The sequence below is a fragment of the Anabrus simplex genome, chromosome 1 (assembly GCF_040414725.1).
Source record: "Anabrus simplex isolate iqAnaSimp1 chromosome 1, ASM4041472v1, whole genome shotgun sequence".
NCBI classification, from domain to species: domain Eukaryota; kingdom Metazoa; phylum Arthropoda; class Insecta; order Orthoptera; family Tettigoniidae; genus Anabrus; species Anabrus simplex.
The window spans coordinates 1226198132-1226210811 of record NC_090265.1 but is presented as its reverse complement, the minus strand read 5'-3'; the positions used below and the strand labels follow the sequence as shown (position 1 = coordinate 1226210811).

Sequence of the window (12680 nt, the reverse complement as noted above, 5' to 3'; positions counted from 1 at the left end):
GGGAAAAACCGAACCTGGAGGTACTGGTCATACTCCCCAGTTGTATCCCCGACCAAGAGTCTGAAGCTCCAGGACACTGCCCTTGAGGCGGTAGAGGTGGGATCCCTCGCTAAGTCCGAGGGAAAAACCGAACCTGGAGGGTAAACAGATGATGATGATGATGATGATCACTAAATACTCCTTTTTATACTCATATAAATATTGCAGGCCAAAATAAAATATAAACAATGAACGACAAACGAAGTATACGATTGTATTGCGTAAACACAATATATTCGACCAGGTACACTGCTGTGGCTTTCTTTGCGCCTGACTCCGCATATCGCCATCTAGTCACTACAGCTCAGCTCTGTTTGGGTCCATGGCTAAATGGTTAGCGTGCTGGCCTTTGGTCACAGGGGTCCCGGGTTCGATTTCCGGCAGTGTCGGGAATTTTAACCATAATTGGTTAATTCCGCTGTCTCAGGGGCTGGGTGTATGTATCGTCTTCATCATCATTTCATCCTCATCACGAAGCGCAGGTCGCCTACGGGAGTCAAATCGAAAGACCTGCATCTAGCGAGCCGAACTTGTACTCGGACACTCCTGGCACTAATAGCCACACGCCATTTCATTTCATTCCTTTTCAGCACAGCTCTGCCCGTGCTCGTGCCTCTACCTCAAGGGGCGGGGCTCTCATAGCCCACCTGTGGTGTAAAGGCCACCACACACAGAAAGCTAGGCTAAGCTGAGCTAAGCTACGTGGTGTTATGAAAAATATCGCTTCCAATGCATTTAAGTACGATGACACACACAGGTCGCTATGCTAAGCTATACTAAGCCAGGCTAAACTAAGCTAAGCTAGACAGATCGCTAGCCAGGCGATTTTCTTGGCTGTAGCTGGCCTGGCGCATACGCTTTTCATTTCTGAGCAGTTAATCTGGCAGGCTGTCGTGTGCGTTTAGTCGTGTCGTGTGTGTCACTTCTGGTAGTACTTCGTTATTTTAATACGATGGATAACAGGCCAAAAGAAGAACGACTAACTGAGGAGGTGAAAAGATTTCCCTGCCATTATGATACGTCATCAAATTACTACAGATACTTGACAAGAAAAGAAAACTGTTGGCAGGAAATAAGTACTTCAAATTGATTGAAATTTTGACAGTTTTAATTGTTTGAGAAGAATACATTTTTGACATGGCTTTATGCACATTATTTACAATTTAGCATATACGGTTGAAGCGCCTACTATGTAACTGTATGCAATATTCTTAAATATATCAACACTTACTAAGAAAAAGGTAAAATAATAACATACTGTATATTGTTTTAAGTAAAGAACTTAAATAAAAACTTACCCTGGAAAAGACTGACAGACTGTTTTAGGGAGGTAATAAAGAGACAAAAAGAGAGTAAAAGTGGACAGGAAGGGAAAAAATGGAGTGGAAATTCCACAAACAAATGGGATTCCTTCTGCCTTATGTTTCTACAAGAAGGTGGGCTGTCACTTGAACGTAGTATGGCTGATATTTAAAATATTTTAAACATACTTTTAAATATTAAAATTTGATGAAGTTATAAGTGAATTCATATGTTGAGTATATTATAATTTAAAACGCATGTAATTCATTCGAGGTTGTAAGTAAATACGATCGTCTCGATTTGTTATGTTTTGCAGCTAAGACAGTATAAACATTTTATTACGATTAAAATGAAGAACATGAATAATTGTGTTTGAAGCACAAGGACTAGGACAGTTCAGTATGCTAATTCTCCATAAACAGATCTTCATGTGTCATTTCTTAATATACCTTTGGATGTATATTAATAGCTTAATTTTCCTTACAGCACACATTCAAAGATTGACAGGCAGGGAATATATCGAGGTCAAGAGATAACTGAAATAACCATTCAGATGACTGAGAGTCCGCAGTGTGAAGACCTACACTCCTTATCACATATTTATGATTCATCATCTGTTCCGGCGGCCCCCACACCAGCACAATCTCAGCCAGTCAAACCCTTTCGAAAAAAAAAAAAAGTTTCATGCCACCGAGCAGAAAGAGTAATTGATTATTTACAACAGCGCGACAATAAAATTGCTACCCAGCGTAGTCTAGCTTAGCTTCTTATTCGTGTCTTAGCACACCACAGCTTGGCATTGCTTAGCGTAGCATAGCGTAGCGTAGCGTAGCGTAGCGTAGCGTAGCTTAGCTTTCTGTGTGTGGTGGCCTTAAGACATTGTTCTGCTGTGTCGATAACAGACGACAGCGAGAAAAGCCACCAGAAGCCAAAATCAACGCTGTGTTCCGATAAGAAATACAGGCTGGTGAAAACTGTATTAGTTTGTGCATCCTTTCGGTGTACTTGGTAAAATGTGACTACTGTCATGGATATGAAGTTATAACGAATTGAAATGTGGGACTTACCCCTAAATGACCCTCTACCATTATGACGTCACATATCTCTTAAATCTTCAATGATTGATTATTTTCAACCATAAAGTTTAAGGGTAGATATTCACTTCATGTGTATTTAATGTTTCAGGTGGTGACACTGACGCGGTATTATTTTCTCCTCAAAGTGTACGATCTACTAGATACGGTAAGTTACACCTCGTTGAATCTTATATAGAAATATACATTTCTTACGGTGATTTTAACATTTTCCATGTATGCTCTTACCTGAAATATATCAAAGTAAAGCCATCTACAATCGTACGTAGTTTTGTGGAACAGTTAAGTTTTTGTGATCCCCTTTGCTAGTTGCTCACATGTTTTCTATATAATTAATATCAGAGGAGTTTCCTGGCCACTCTAAATCCTAGTCACACTTGGCGATATTCTCGTTGCTAGTTCTCGCTGACAGCAAAATCGCTACGAGAATTTATGTCACATTAGAGAGACTCAAGCGAGGTAGTATATAGAGGTACAAGTAGCGATAACATTGTGTTTCGTCGTTTCAGTAGACTAGTTTGCTGAGTTTTGTGTAATTTTCGTGGTGTTTTATAATAATGTCGTCTGTTGGATTACGGTGTAATGTTATAAGACGTTTGTTGAGACTTACAGTGCATGAGGTCAGTAGCGAATTATTGACAGTGTTGACGAAAGAATCAAGAAAACGTAAATAGGTGAGAGACTGGATAGAAAGGAGAGGTCAGCTCGGAGCCTCCAAGAGACAAGCAAGAGCTTTCTCCAGAAGATCTGGAAGCGTACCGCAATGTTCTAAGAATGAGCCCTCGCAAATTCGATGACTTGCTTGAAATGATTACACCACTTATTGTAAAGCAAAATACGAATTTGCGTATGGCGATCTCATGCAGGACAAAATTGGAAATAACACTACGTTGCTTGGCAAGTGGTGACAGGCTAATGTCTGCTCTGTATACGTCTTTTAGGTTCTTTTTCTTCTTGACCTCATCTAGAGTAACCGTAAATCCAAACTAGTTTAATTTAGAATAATTTTAGAATAAGCACTGTCTCTACGATCTCCTTTTCACACGTCGAAACGTCCCACAGGGCCTCATACTTCCGTAAGACCTTCAGGAATGGTATTATCTGATCACCTGACCACTTTATATTACCAATCTTAAATGATAACACTGGAAAGTATATTTATAAGGTGTTTTAAGCTAAAACTTCTCGCTACTGTGCACTTCTGTATCAGCGATTACGCTGTCACACAAGGCGATGAGTCGCTGCGGGATGATCACGTGACTAGCTAGCAGCGAGAAAAGTTAAACATGTCCAACTCTTCTCCCAGCGATTTTCCTTCTCGCTGGGCTTACGGCGAGTAGCGACTTTTTTAATCACACTGAGCGATTTAAACAGCGAGTACTCGTTGCTAGCTGACTCGCTGCTATAAAATCGCCAAGTGTGACCTAGCCTTAACAGAGAAATATTGTAGTCACTAAATAATTCGTCGGCTTTCTTTGAAGAGTAGTAAGGAGTCAAATCTTGCTGAAAATTTCCATCACTGACTGGAAATGTTTTTTGCAACTCACGAACAACCCTCCTTTCTGCATTGCAGTGTACTGGTTACTCAACATCGGGCTTATCGATAGTCTTGTTCCTTCATTGATGAAATAATCTCGATACATCTTCTTACATTCTATTGGGAATTTCCTGAATATGTCGACTCATTTTTTCCTCGGTATACGTAACGGATCCTCCTCCCTAGTTCTTCAGAGTATTTCTCATCTGTGAAAAGAGCTTTCTTTACAATTTTCTATTGCCCAATCCCTATGAGAACGTCAGAACAAGAGAGGTTTCCTGCATTTGCTTCGAACTACTGTAAGTACGCAACGTACATTAGACATATGTACATCCGTATCTCTCGATGCAGTTTACGCAGTAAGGATCCATGGTTCTAATCAGCTCTTTCTACAGAGAACGTGATTAGGAGTTTCCTTTCCCGCTCACAGTCTGTCATTTTGTAAACTGGCATGTTGCCTGTCTGTTTATGTTCCTGAGTAATTCTATTCCCAGTACATATACAGAAATGGGCTCTTTCTGTCTGCACCAAGCAAATTTAGAAATACTCCTATAATCCACGACGTTAATATGGCACCTGTCCAGGGCTTCAGTGCATAATAATAATAATAATAATAATAATAATAATAATAATTCGTAAGTGCATCGGTTGAACGGAAAATACGTGATGAGGTCTTCGACGAACGACCCCAGAATCGAATTCTCATCACCCCTACTTATAGTAACCGCGGCTAAATTTTTAGAGCAAAACGGGTCGATGGTGCGTCCGTACTAATGGGCATTATGTAAATCATTTATAAGTAGGGATATCAAATATTTAAGAGGAATACAACATCACTACTTAATTAGAAGAATGATATTTTTAAAGTTTTATCAAAATAAAATTTATTATAAGCTGAGAAAAGAACAACTAAAATAAAATGTGCCATAAAATAACATTAATCATAAGTATGTGGGATTTAAATTGGTAAATTATTATTTGATTGTCCTGTAGAATTTGTATTCCACACCAAATAATCCCAATGTTAAGAGGCATTTCCTTTTAATATCACTTCCACTATTCACGACATTGTTAAACATTCATTAATTAATTAGTCAATTCATTATGTATACTAATGGGCACAATAATGATCACACGTTATGTCATCATCCCAACCTCCTATTCATGAGTTGGAGTCTGAAATATTATGATTTCCTGTGATTATATCATTACGCAATCTAGGGATTAAGACAATATGTTGATTATGACAAGCACATCCCAAAATATCTGAAAGTCATATTTAGCCCCTAGTAACTAACTTCATTATTATTTACAAAGATGTAAATAATCGCATAGGCATATTTTGCCGGGATTATGAATAATACATTGAATCGTTCAACTTATGAATAAAACATTAACGATAACACAATATTTTACATACACTCATCTACTATTAAACATATATGATGAACTTTTTTTTCATATATACATGATTATATGGAAGGAATGGCCCTTCCATCATCAAAATAACGGTGATGATATACATTGCCCTTGGATTGGGTCGAGCTCGTGGTCTTCTTGCAGCAGGATGCATGTTTTTAAATCTCCAGATCGCATGAAATACACTGACTGACAGAGCAAATGCAACACCAAGAAGGAGTGGTTCGAAAGGGATGAAAGTTGGGGAAAAAGCAGAGACGGCACGGACGAATAATTGATGTTTATTTCAAACCGATATGCAGGTTACACAATGCGCACGGCATCCACTCAGTAGGATGTAGGACCACCGCGAGCGGCGATGCACGCAGAAACACGTCGAGGTACAGAGTCAATAAGAGTGCGGATGGTGTTCTGAGGGATGGTTCTCCATTCTCTGTCAACAATTTGCCACAGTTGGTCGTCCGTACGAGGCTGGGGCAGAGTTTGCAAACGGCGTCCAATGAGATCCCACACGTGTTCGATTGGTGAGAGATCCGGAGAGTACGCTGGCCACGGAAGCATCTGTACACCTCGTAGAGCCTGTTGGGAGATGCGAGCAGTGTGTGGGCGGGCATTATCCTGCTGAAACAGAGCATTGGGCAGCCCCTGAAGGTACGGGAGTGCCACCGGCAGCAGCACATGCTGCACGTAGCGGTGGGCATTTAACGTGCCGTGAATACGCACTAGAGGTGACGTGGAATCATACGCAATAGCGCCCCAAACCATGATGCCGCGTTGTCTAGCGGTAGGGCGCTCCACAGTTACTGCCGGATTTGACCTTTCTCCACGCCGACGCCACACTCGTCTGCGGTGACTATCACTGACAGAACAGAAGCGTGACTCATCGGAGAACACGACGTTCCGCCATTCCCTCATCCAAGTCGCTCTAGCCCGGCACCATGCCAGGCGTGCACGTCTATGCTGTGGAGTCAATGGTAGTCTTCTGAGCGGACGCCGGGAGTGCAGGCCTCCTTCAACCAATCGACGGGAAATTGTTCTGGTCGATATTGGAACAGCCAGGGTGTCTTGCACATGCTGAAGAATGGCGGTTGACGTGGCGTGCGGGGCGGGGCTGCCACCGCTTGGCGGCGGATGCGCCGATCCTCGCGTGCTGACGTCACTCGGACTGCGCCTGGACCCCTCGCACGTGCCACATGTCCCTGCGCCAACCATCTTCGCCACAGGCGCTGCACCGTGGACACATCCCTATGGGTATCGGCTGCGATTTGACGAAGCGACCAACCTGCCCTTCTCAGCCCGATCACCATACCCCTCGTAAAGTCATCTGTCTGCTGGAAATGCCTCCGTTGACGGCGGCCTGGCATTCGTAGCTATACACGTGTCCTGTGGCACACGACAACACGTTCTACAATGACTGTCGGCTGAGAAATCACGGTACGAAGTGGGCCATTCGCCAACGCCGTGTCCCATTTATCGTTCGCTACGTGCGCAGCACAGCGGCGCATTTCACATCATGAGCATACCTCAGTGACGTCAGTCTACCCTGCAATTGGCATAAAGTTCTGACCACTCCTTCTTGGTGTTGCATTTGCTCTGTCAGTCAGTGTAAATGAAATAAAATTGGGAGGAATTCTACTGTTTCCTAACATATTAATTCAATTGCGATGACAATTAGCCATTCTCTCTGTGAGTGTTTGTCGGACATTGCTAGAAAGGAAATGCTCAGTCAACACTCCAAAGTCGAAAGCTTGTAACCTGCCCGCAATCTCCTCAAACCCTTATACAGCTGACACTTTCACTTAGCGTAACGGTACTCTAGACCGTCTCCCTTCCATTCAGTTAAGGGAAAATATCTCTCTTCAATCAGCCGCCTCGATATTAAGTTCGGGCTAACACGGCTCCTTTGAGCTTAACTGTAACATGTTAATTCTCATATGGATCTATTCAACCTAATTCCATTATATTTAGTGTGGTACGATTCCTCACACTGTACATAAATTATCTCTGACATATCTCAATCTTGCTTTGACTATCAACTGGCAACATATTAACTGACCGCCGTTTCCAGCTCAACACCACAAACACCCGCATGTATTTACTTAAGAACTTATTATTCAGAACATTCTAAACATTTACATATTATATCCACGATCTGGAAATCGTACTTGCGTCCAAAATTTCACTTTTAACCCCTCAAATACTTTGTTTTACGCATGGGGTACAAGTCATCCATGTACTCTCTGAAGATACACAACGTCTCATTTTGTCATAATATTTGAAATTATCTAAATGGATACTACTTCCATTCATTATAACACTTCACGAAGACAAAATAGCAATACTGAAACCTTATAATTAACATGCATTACTTTCCAAGGGGTTTAAATTAAATGCTGGTTACCATACCAGTAAACAAAATTTCTACTACACAAGCTAAGAGATTATAATCCCTTCGAAGCAGCTCGCGATCATCACAGGTGGGGTATGACCTTAAAACATAATAAATTGAAGGGTACTTATTTAGGGTGATCATTCTTGTCCGAGGAGGCACACTCATACTGGCTTAAGCTATCATCTTGGCGCCTTCGATGTCGTGAGGTCCTTGATTCGCTTCTGGGATGAGATTCTCCATGTTGTAGATTTTACCGGGGCGGAATGATCTTGAAGACACCAGACACACTGAGATGCAGAATAAGTAGGTGACTCGTATATTCTCTTCCAAGATCGGCGATCACTCGTTCCAATATGCAAAGAGGAAACACTATGATCACAGTTGCGTCAATTTGTGATACGCACTACAATCAAGTATAGTTAAAATTATTCCAATGTTACTGAAGTATCACGTACTCACTAACACTGTAATTTGATGTTAAGGGTCAGAAGTTTACTTATTCACAACCCCTCACAATGTAAGACAACTCACTCATCACGTTTATATTTTCGGCAGACGCTGCCCATTGATTATTATTATTATTATTATTATTATTATTATTATTATTATTATTATTATTATTATTATTATTATACATGAATCACTATTTTTCTTGATAAATTTACTTTTCAACTATATAGTTGTAATTTCGATTACGCTTCCACAACACTTCACTGTATTTGACTAGTCGTGAATCGATTTATCCACACACGAATCTATTAAACATATATAAAAGTAGCTGGAATGCTACGCAGCTCACAATAGGTAGGTTATTCCTTGTTCACTTAACTTCGGTGATTACACCATAGTACAAAATATCGTAAACACACGAATTTTTCACAATCTGCGGCACTTCAATAATCAATGCACTCAAATAACAATTTATACAGTACTTTTGTCACTTATATCGTACAAACGTGGTACTACATCATAAATAAATGTGTTGCACCACTTCGCGGGCCGCGCAAAATCAAGACACATCCGAACAGTCCGAAGACACAGTAGAGAATAGTTAGGTGGTCTTCTGTCCAACTTCTTTTGTAATACAGAGGGTAAAAATCAAGGGTGGGAGGTAACCACGCCTCCATGTCGGAAGTCGCTCCGGAAATAGCCGTTTGTCGGTGTTGATTTGCATATAAAAAGATAGCTCTAACCTTCTATGTTTTACTGATCGAATCTTATTTTGTAGGATCGGTGGTTTGATCATAATCGTCAAAGCGTAATCTAGCACTTGTGCAATGGTTGACTTACGTCTTGCCGAAATTCAAGGTAGGCTCACCTTGTCAGACCCGTGACGACGTTCTGTAATTCTCCGCACCGATTCAGATCACGTAATTAATAAGTTGAGTAACTGGAAAATGTTTAGTTGTCATAATTAACTAAAGAATTATCTGATTATGACAAGCTCCTGTTCATGAATATTGGGTGCGTATGTCAAGAATCACGTTATTATTATTATTATTATTATTATTATTATTATTATTATTATTATTATTATTATTATTATTATTATTATTATTATTATTATTATTATTATTATTGAAAATTTACCGGGCGAGTTGGCCGTACGCGTAGAGGCGCGCGGCTGTGAGCTTGCATCCGGGAGATAGTAGGTTCGAATCCCACTATCGGCAGCCCTGAAAATGGTTTTCCGTGGTTTCCCATTTTCACACCAGGCAAATGCTGGGGCTGTACCTTAATTAAGGCCACGGCCGCTTCCTTCCAACTCCTAGGACTTTCCTATCCCATCGTCGCCATAAGACCTATCTGTGTCGGCGCGACGTAAAGCCCCTAGCAAAAAAAAGTATTGAAAATTTTGAAACAAATGAAGGTTTCTGGTTGGCATCACTAAATTCACCAACAAACATTTAGGGAATAACTTCTCCCTAGGTTACCCCGACTTATTAAGTACGGCTCGCAGGCTGTCACATGACTTTTACCTCTTCTAACTCATTCCCACAAGAGAGAGAGAGAGAGACGTCCTAATTGCTGGCTAGCGTATGACTCACTTTGTCTTTACGCGCAAAGAGACTTTCATCCTCTGAAGCAGCAGCGCATCGTTCGTGTTCAGTGCAGCGCTAGAGTCTGCTAGTTATGCGACCAAACATCACAGAATGACCCGGAAAACGGCGTATTATTGATATGGGATGTCACGATATGGTTTCTATAGTACCGTGAACGGTCACAATACGGTTTGGGCGGGTTGAGTAGCAAACATGTACGACGTGGGTGATGGTGAAATATATATCATGCTTGAGATATTGCCATTGGTTTTAGTGAAGCCACACTTACAACTGTATCATCGATCAAATATTTCCATCCAAAATGGCATAGTTTTGTAGTGATTTAAATTAAACTTTTCTATTTTCAGGTTTTCTTTGTTCTACGAAAGAAGCAGAATCATGTATCTTTCGTCCACGTATACCACCATTCAGGAATGTTCCTCACGACGTGGATGGCAGTCAAATTTCTACCTGGTACGTTTCAAAAGAAATTATGTCGCTTAACTGCACAAACATTGGCCGGCAAAGAAACATTTAATTTTATACATTCTCGATATGTAAACTGTGAGTAGCCGCTGGCCGAAGAGACAACCACCAGCACAATATGTTCGTCCTATTTAGAACAAGAAGATTTTGAAAGAAAGACATCTTCTGCGACGGCTAATTTTTGTGCGGTTAAATGTACATATGCTGCGAGTAGTATGTAATTCTTTTTATTTCGAGACCATGATTTCGAACGTCAAGTTCGTAATGGTAAGAAACTACTTTTAGTCGATTGATTACAGTATACTCCGTATAAGGAAAGTTAAGACATAGAGGCTCGTTGTCAGCGGTTGGAGAGTAGGTTTCGGCGTACAAGTGGCCACGGATGGTCCGTGGTCCGACAGCTCTGTACTCCGACCGAGCAGAGGAGGGATGGTCATGGCTCTACCGTGGCTCTATGCCTCTGTATGCGGGAGACAGAGAAGGGCTTGCCCCCAGAGTCGGCCGTCCTGAGAATGGTTTTCGTAGTTTTCCTTTCTCCTGCACTAAGGAAAATACCGGGATAGGCCACGGTAGCCAACCCCCTCACCTTCTCCGAGCATCTCCTTCAGCGTAAAAAATCTCCCGACCTGAGAGACGGCGTCAACGTCTAGGAGGCACCCCTCGCCCTTCATGGGAGGAACGAAAACAATTTAGTAGTAGTATAGAGGTTGAAACAATAATATAATTTATTAATGAGAGTATGACACGTTCCTTTAAATAAGACCGCCCTCCTCTTATTCCTCAAATACACAGAAGTACACTATCCAAGTGATGAAGAATAATAAACTTGACAGCGTGCTGGAATATAAATGGGAGTTAAATCGTTTCAAACAAAGCATCTCAAGCTAGTTCTTTCTTCTTTCTTAATCTGTTTACTCTACAGGGTCGGTTTTTCGCTCGGACTCAGCAAGGGATCCCACCTCTACCGCCTCAAGGTCAGTGTCCTGGACCTACAGACTCTGGGTCGGGGATACGACTGGGGAGGTTGACCAGTACCTCGCCCAGGCGGCCTTACCTGCTATGCTGAACAGGGGCCTTGCGGGAGGATGGGAAGATTGGAAGGGATAGACAAGGAAGAGGGAAGGAAGCAGCCGTGGCCTTAAGCTAGGTACCATCGCGGCATTTGCCTGGAGGAGAAGTGGGAAACCACGGAAAACCACTTCTAGGATGAGGAGGGAATAGAACCCACCTCTACTCAGTTGACCTCCGGAGGCTGAGTGGACCCCGTTCCAGCCCTCGTACCACTTTTCAAATTTCGTGGCAGAGCCGGGAATCGAACCCGGGCCTCTGGGCGTGTCAGGTAATCACACTAACCACTACACCACAGAGGCGGACTCAAGCTAGTTCACTTGTGCAAAGAGGGGAACGGCAAGAAGATATAAAACAGGAACTAAGATAAATTAAATATTCCAGCAGCCTACCATCTATATTAGTACACGGTTTATATTATACAATTTGATTTATAGATCAGGCGACAAATTTTAAATCGTAGCCACTTAACCAAACTTTCCTCAAGAGTACTGAGATGAGTTTATGAATTATAAACAGATCGTATAAAATGTATATAAATATTTCCAAGGTGATTTATATAATTTGATGTTATTTAAAAATTCTTCTTCCACTGGATGACACCAACATGTAATTCTGGGTTTAATAACTACCTTACTTCTACTTTCAGGGCTTAATTTTTGACTAGAAATTCGTTTTCCTTGTGCTCACTATTGTACTGTTGGTACACAGAGTAATTCAGCCAAGATGTCAACATCAAATAACTCCTGAACCGTTAAGGATATCGACGTTCTGTTTTCACTTCCAGTAAAGTTATCAACAGCGTTGCCAACAGTGGAATAGGATTATCCACTTAACGGCTGCTTGAAAACCACCAGAAACCACTAGCCAATTTCCCCCTCCACAATACACACACACACCCCTCCCTACCCTTACCTACTTACACCTTGTTGAGTTATACGAAAATACTACCTCAAAGGAAAATTAAGTATATCCTTTTAGTTCGAAGGTTAAAGTATTAGAAATAAATTTCAAGATAAACTTACCTCATAGTCAATAATAATTGTTATAATGGCGTGTGGCTTCTGAAGTGGCCTGGTGCAGGTCTTTCGAGCTGACGCCGTACAGGTGACCTCCGCGTCTACGATGATGGCGCCCTACCTGTGATACATTCTAATGATGAAGACAGCACACACATTCCCAACCTCCGAGCCATCGGAATTAACGAATGAAGGTTAAAATCCCCAATCCGGCCGGAAATCGAACCCGCAACCCTCTGGACGAAAGGCCAGCATGCTAACCATTTAGCCATGGAGTAGGAC

The 12680-nt window shown here is 41.6% G+C and overlaps 1 protein-coding gene across 1 annotated transcript in view; it reads left to right on the top strand.

The window, feature by feature from the left end:
• LOC136858214 (very long chain fatty acid elongase 7) overlaps positions 1–12680 on the top strand; it is a 156701-nt gene that overhangs the window by 126986 nt on the left and 17035 nt on the right. Inside the window, exons 5-6 of the mRNA XM_067137598.2 lie at positions 2527–2583; positions 10194–10299. Of these exons, the coding sequence (XP_066993699.1) occupies positions 2527–2583; positions 10194–10299 (163 nt within the window). The remainder of the gene's footprint in view (positions 1–2526; positions 2584–10193; positions 10300–12680) is intronic.